The 7,595-nt window shown below is 35.3% G+C and overlaps 1 protein-coding gene across 1 annotated transcript; it reads left to right on the forward strand.

Annotated features, from left to right (window-relative positions):
• The first annotated feature begins 758 nt into the window (after nt 1–758).
• On the forward strand, nt 759–1,793 carry LOC120143916. Its single transcript, XM_039158115.1, has one exon. It carries the CDS (start codon nt 786–788, stop codon nt 1,206–1,208), a length of 423 nt encoding a protein of 140 aa, XP_039014046.1. The 5' UTR covers nt 759–785; the 3' UTR covers nt 1,209–1,793.
• The last annotated feature ends 5,802 nt before the right edge of the window (nt 1,794–7,595 follow it).

A 7,595-nucleotide genomic window follows, 5' to 3' on the forward strand; every position in this document is an offset into this window, starting at 1 on the left:
ATTTCACTCGAAAGAAACAAATGTGAAATAGAATTATCTACGTCCCAAGTTTTAAAATATTATAATATACGTGGCAAACAACAATTGGTTACTGAACTTTCGAAACATGTGGGGGTCAGATTTTACTGCACGATGATTGGTGCTGGTTGACCGTCTGAAAAGTTACAGATAAAGACAAACACTTTTTGCAAAAAGATGTTAGATTTCAAAAGCAAGGAAGATTAGATATGGTTTTGAAGGCGACATAATACAGAACACACCGATCTTCGTCCTAAAATCTGAAAACCTCGGTGGGTTTTGTTTCATTTACTGTTTTCTTCATATAGTCTAGCGTAACTTTTTGGTTGTTTTTTGGGGTCAGATTCAGTTCAATGAGTCATCTTCAAAGTTGCTGAGTTCACCCTCTAGTTTTACCTGGTACGTGAAGGGTTAAGCTTTTAAATTTCATCCCTTTGTGAACTTCTGTTGTGATTTTGTAATAATTGCTTGTGGTTGGAAAGGTCTATTATGATGTTGAATCCCTTGAAAAGTTGGATACTTTTTTTTATTTGTAATTTTTCTTTATTTTTCTGGATTTGACCCTGTTTCTGCTTGATTCTTGATGGGATTTCCTTTTGGTTAACTGTTTAAGGATTTGATTCATAATCTGATGTTTCAGTTTTGGATATGTAAAAATGTTTCAGATGTTGAGATTCAACCCTGACATCTATCTGTTTGTTAAAATTCCTCAATGGTTAATCGAGTATATACTAATTTCTTTTTTTTTTATTCCTTTCTGTTGTTGTATGACAGGATTTTTGAGTTCTTTTATTGAAATATCTGGCAAAGAACAGGCTTACAATAATCATATTATTGTAAAGGAAACATCAAACATGGTTCAGAAACTAGAAGCTATCAATGGCGGTGGTGGAGGATCAATCAAGGTGGGAACAAAAGGGTCAATCAGTTCACTGATGACAAGGGAACTGAACTCCATTAAAACACCAAAGCAATCACCTGTATCTTCTAGACACAAGTCTCTGGCCACATCGGTTGCTGCTTCATCGGTGATTCCGAGACGATCACAGCAGAGGAAATCGTCGGATGGAGTCGGCACCAGCGGCGGTCGCAACGGCAGTCATAAAACCCCCCAGAGTTCTGTTCAGAAGACAGCTTTTCTAAAAACTTGCATCAGATGCCAATGCTTGGCTCCGAAAATGTTGCATTAGAAAGAACTCCTATCTGACAGAAAAGTGACAAGAAAGTGTCCAACATTGTTGAAGTTGTGGACATAAAATGTGGGAATTCGGATCGAGCATGGGCGAGTCCGATAACGAATCGTCTCAAGAAGCTCGGATTCTCCAAGCTCTCCGAGAGCATCATTTAGGCTTGAAACTTCTTTGAATCCGATTTCAGGTTCCTATATCCGAAACCCGAAACCCCGACCGGCCTGTTTTCCGCCATAGAACAAATGCTTGCTACAAGCTTGCTGCCTCCTCCTTTCTTCTTCTTTTCAGCTGCCACAACTGGTCCAACAATAGATCTACGGACCCGGTCGAAGTACTCGATCTCTTGCAGTACCAAGGATCCCACAGTGCCTTTGGTACCTATTTCAACAGGACGATGTGCAGCCACTTCAACTGCAACATTTTGGCCACTGCTTTTTGATCTTTGCATCCTTTGTTCTTGGTGTTCCACTGGTTGTTTGGTCTATCAAATGCTTTCGATCTCTCTTTATTTAAAGTGAACTACATTGAACATTTAAGCTCCTAACTAACTGTGCCTGTTCTCCTTTAACTACATTACATTGGTTTTATCTTAATGCTGTTTGTGCATGGTACTGTCAGTTACCTACTGCTGATAAGCTTATATAATGAAGATTTTTTTTCACCGTACTGCTCTTGTATGTGTTTTGAAATTAATATGGATGTGTCCAATTTTCATGCACAGACACAAGAATTTATGTTAGGTTAGGCTACTAACTTAGGGATTATAGTAGAAATTTAAGAAAAGCGAAATTTAAAATTTTAAGTTTGGATCTTGTTCTTTGATGAATAGAGTTGTGAAATCTAGTGAAGCAAAGTTGAGAGTATGCTTACGTATGGCAGACCATGGCGTCCAACCTAGTGAATGGTAGGGATATTTGGTCCCATGGGCAACTTATGTATTTTTATAAGAATATAAGATAAATCCAAGAGATTTGTGAGGATCAAATTTACTAACTAGCGACTGCATTTATAGACCTTGTTAACCTACTAATGACAATGATGATCCTAAACTTGACACTAGCATACACAAAGGCTCAATATATGAAATCTAATGGTTGATAGAGAAATGATCTCATTTTTTTTTTCCAAATACTTGTTAGAAAATCTATTCCAGATCGCGACTCTCTCCTACATCTTTAACACTAATTTTATCGATCAATCATTGTCTGCAATACTCAAATAAAAAAGAGTGAACTAGTCTTGATCGGTATAACCACCTTGTTACTGTCAACAATTTTGATATAACATGTTTAATCTAAATAATTTCCTATTACGTTTTCGTAAAATATTAAATATAATTAGATATGGGTTACTAGTGTAATGACAATTGAGTTGTATGATTTTCTAAGCCTATAGACATCATGTCTAGGTTTGAACCATGTCCTGTCCTCAACCTATAATAGGTAATAAATTAAATGGTGTAGTGAATGTTGGGTGAAGAGCGACTGAAATGTAAAAAAGAGTCGGGCAGAAAATCCTTGTTTCATGAATCATGTCTATTGACCGTAGGTGTGCCTGGGAATAAAGTGGGTGGTCCTCAAAATATAATTATTTGGTCCCAATGTTCCTGTTTCTATCATCAACTAAACCTTCTTCTTTAATGAAGCAAATCCATAACCTACTGCAATTGATATTGACTCGTGTGTTTTCCTTCTATTATGTTGCCTATTGGGCACTGCTACTAACCAGCTTTCCCCTCTTTTTGTAGGGCCACCTTGTCTTTGAGGATTTTTTTAATCTAAATAACATCGAACCTATTAAGTGATCTATGTAGTTGTCAACACACATTTTTCGTCCTACTAGGATTCAAACTCCTAAAAATAGGATAGAATTTTAGGATTCAAACTCCTAAAGATATGATAGAATTTTGCTAGGATTCAAAAAATAGGATAGAATTTTATGATTTAAACTCCTAAAGATAGGATCCACAAGCACTATAAATAGCCATTGTAACTCACCATTGTAAGACACGATTTACACACAAAACATAGAGGAAAGCACGAGAAGATACAAAGGCAAAACTATTGTAAACGATTCGAAAAATAAATAAAAGGTAGTATCTTTTTTACTTTTGATTTGGTCTCTTACATTTACGTTTTAATTATTATTATTTTATTTATTTAACTTTATTTATAAGCACATTTCCATTGTTACTCATTTTATTTAATTATTTTGTTATTTTTCTTTTCTTTTTTTTTCATGTAATATTTTTTTACATTTTATGTATTTTCTTTTTTACTTTAGTATATATTTTTATTTTTATTTTTAGATTATATATATAAATATATTATTTTTTTATCAGTTTTATTAATTTATATATATATATATTTACTTTTTTTATTTTTTTATTTTATATATATTATTTTTACTTTTTTATTATTATTTATTTATTTGTTTTATTTCTATATTTTTTCTTCTTTTCTTCTTTTTCTTTATTTTTTATATTTATTTTACTTACTATTTTATCTTTGTTTTCTTTATCTTATCTTTTATTTAATTTGTTTTATCTTTATTTTAATTTAATTAATTTATTTATTTCTTACCTTTTTATCTATTACCTTTTTATCTAACATGGTTTTTTGACCTTCTTAAGGCCACACCTTTAAAACTATCTAAGGTAAGTAATTGTGATCGTATTTTTACCTTTTAATTTTAAATTACAATTTTCTTAATTTAAGACAACCGGCAAATTACGTAGTACCGAAAGGGCGGTTCAAGGGTGCTAATCCTTCCTTGACCGTAATCGACTCCCGAATCCGACATATCTTTGGTAAGACGCAGATCAGGTAAGATATAAGGTATCCGATTAACCTATTTATTTTTTAAATAAATAATCGGTGGCGAATCCAATCACATTTTTCAAGTCGAAGCCCAATTCCGGGGCCCAACCGAAAGACGGTTACGACAGCTTGGCGACTCTGCTGGGGACTTTCAAGTGAGTCAGGCTAAGGTAATTTTCAGTTGTCTTTTTAACGAAAAGGGTAAGTTTAAATTTTAAGGTAACATTTCGATCCTTATTGCTTACTTTTGATTATATTTTTTCGAGTAAATAGTTGTACTAACCGTTTTCTCAATGATTTCAGCACTTAAAGTCTTTTTTCATCTAAGGCTCTATACCCGAGCTCCAAACCCTATTTAAGTGAGGGTGAAAGCGACGCCTTCGTGTGAATTTATTCACCGTGCGGGCCTAGCAAGTAGCCTTCGGGATTCATATACCTTATGTCTTCGTGTGAATTTATTCACCGTACGGGCATAAGAGAATGTGTCCTCTCGAGTTTAACTTAGTCCACACAAGCCTGTGATGGGTTTAGGACTAAGGGTCTGGCAAGCCCAATGGGGCACCGGCAAGGATAACTCGGGTACATTTTTTAGAACCTAACCCGAGAGACTTTGAAGAATTAGAGCCTACCCCAAAACCTCATTTCAAACCCTAGGATGCCGGAATTATTTCCTAGTTTATTTTATGTTCAAAGCATGCGAACTAGAAATTTATGCGGTTAGGACTTGTTCAAAATCAACTTGCGGGATAGAGATCATGTTCGGGTAGGAATAATAAGCATGTGAGGTAGATATCATGTGGGGTAGGACTTTCATTTTTATGATCATTTTTTATTTATTTTTCACCTCACTAACTCTTTTCATCTTTATTTTATTTTATTTTATTTTATTTTCATCACTTGCATCATTCAAAAGAGGTCATTGATCCACTAAAACGTGTTTGTTAAAACTCGAATAATCTGAATACATGGACAAAGGTGTTGTAATACAAGAGATGAAAATACAGAGGATAGTCTATAAGGCGACTATGTGTCACATTCAATCCAGAAGACGTGGTGCCCACAATTGAAGAATATATCACTCTGCTGCATTATAAAGGACTCAGAATGAACCAGGTCTACATCAAGCACAATGAAAGCTTATCTTTGAAGAACTGACTGGCAGAGGTTGCAGGGGCAGGATGAAGGTTATGTATCTTGGAAGTCCCTTTGAACACGACAATGGCAAAATAATAGCTGAAATTGGAGACCATTGCTGGCGAATTCAAGAGACAGATTAATGAACTTCACATAGTTCCTATCAATTAAGGGCTCCAATGACGAATTCGTTGGGAACAGGCTCAACAAAAGTAAATGCTCGAGATGCGATCATTCGAGACTTCTTGGACCAGTACGAAAAACAACTCAACATTTTCACGGTTCATCCAGAGAGGCCGGAGCGGTTCGACAGGTTATTCAACCGGTGAAAGATGAAAGCAGAAGACTAGTCAACATGTCAGAAGCTGTCAGGATATTTTTGTCTCTTAAAAGATAAAACATTTTTGTCCCCAATAAGGATTATTCATAATAACAGGCACATTTCTTGGATCAATGCCTCGAACATTTCATGCATTTTTGCATCTTCATCTACATTTTTAAGCATTTTCATGAAATTTCTTCCTAGAAGATTCGATGAAGTGGATTTAACCACATGGAAGCAAGATTGTAATCTTAAAGAAAAAAAACTGAAAATAATACAATGGGAGCCTGATCAGCTGATTGTAGGACAAAGCCTGCCATGATGATCTAAAGAATCTCCATATCCTAAGGGCTACGATGTTGAAGCTGTTAGCTGTTACCACATAAGAAACCCCAAACATTCCTCTAAAATCTGTAAGGCACTTGTCGAATGGGGCATGACATATACCATTTGAACTTAGAGGATTGTTTTGGTTGAACACATCTTTTAAACGATTGAATTCATGTTACTTTCTAAGGTGGAGTAATTGAACAAATTTTAATCTTTAGTTATTTGAATATTAAATGAATTAAGGATTCTTTTAACTCTTCAAGAATTATAGATTTTTGACATATGACAAGATTAGACCTTTCTTATCATGTCTCAAACCCCAAAATGAAATACCTTGATCATTACCAAAAAGACCAAATTTTGACATAACTTCCCTTTGAAATTCTTGAACATTGTCTTTATCTTTTTGATACACCCATACCTTTCGTTGAGTTAAATAAAGTCACACAATTGTCTTTTTAGACTCAAAATTGACATTTTAATACCCAAGGCATTGAGTTGTTCATTTGAACACGAGCATTCTTCTAAGACACAATTTGGGGCATCTCGCCAGGAGCCTGAACATTGAGATATGTTGGGAGCAAGGAGCAAAAAAACAATTCATTCGAAATAATTCTATCACGCATTAACTACACTATTTTCATGTGAATGAAATTAATCCTGAAAATCTATCCCCCTGGGGATACCTCTTCTGTGAGGACTTCCATGTATGAAATGATGAACGGCTTTCTTTCTTTATCCCTTTACAACAGGAGAAAATATATATCCCTTGTGTCCCCTTTTGAGCCTGTAGTATTTTTCTTCTGATTCAACCCTAACTAAGGATCACCCTCCATATTGGGGGGCAAGGTGGAAGAAATCTGCTCACATGAGTGAAGACATCAATCAAAAGGAGACACCAAAAGGTGGACCAAATGCCAAGTGCAAAGATTCAATCAGAATAAAAAAGGCAAAAAAAAGAAGAAGCAAAAAACAAAAGCAAAAAAGAACAAAATCAAAAAGAAAAAGGGACAAAAAGCACATGCAAAGATTCCCTAAAGACAAATGTCACATCAAGCTTCAAACTACGAGATTGATCAAGCACAATCATTCCCGAATCACTTCACTCGAAGATCATAGAGCATCAAGAGAAAGAGACGTTTTGAGCAAGACAAGATTGAAGGCATCAAAATGAATTGATCCTTGGTTCAACACCCTGAAACACTTGTTTGGGCCTATTTATCCTTTTCTTTCATAACCATGAACCCTGGCCTACATTACGTGCCTTAAAAGTCCTTTCTAATCATACATGGATTTCTAAACAGGAGAGACTATCTTCAGATTTCATCCCGCCCATCAGGATTAATCTTTGTTTGCAAAAAACAATGAAATTAATGTATGATAGAGAAAAATAACAAAGGGGGGTTCAAGACGTAAATCCTGAATAACGTCTTGAAACCAAAGGAGGGTTCGAGTTGAAAACCTGAAAAGGCGGCTCGAATATAAAAATTGTGCAACTGAGGCGATCACGTAAATTTCTTGATAAGGCATCGCACAATCCGAGTGTGACAACAAAGGTTGGGAGTCGGAGAACACTTCCAGTAGATGAGCATGTAAGCTACCCCGTCAAACCTTTGAGCATCAAATGTCAAACCATTTAGCATCAAATGAACAAAAATGCCAAACCTTTGACCAAACACAATAACCTGAGACTTTTTATCCTTTCTTTGCTTGACCATTTCCCAGAAATAGCTTTGATCTGGGCGCATGTCAAATAGCTATAATTTATTGAAGGATTGACAT

This window comes from Hibiscus syriacus, unplaced genomic scaffold (assembly GCF_006381635.1).
Source record: "Hibiscus syriacus cultivar Baekdansim isolate YM2019G1 unplaced genomic scaffold, ASM638163v2 tig00110865_pilon, whole genome shotgun sequence".
NCBI classification, from domain to species: domain Eukaryota; kingdom Viridiplantae; phylum Streptophyta; class Magnoliopsida; order Malvales; family Malvaceae; genus Hibiscus; species Hibiscus syriacus.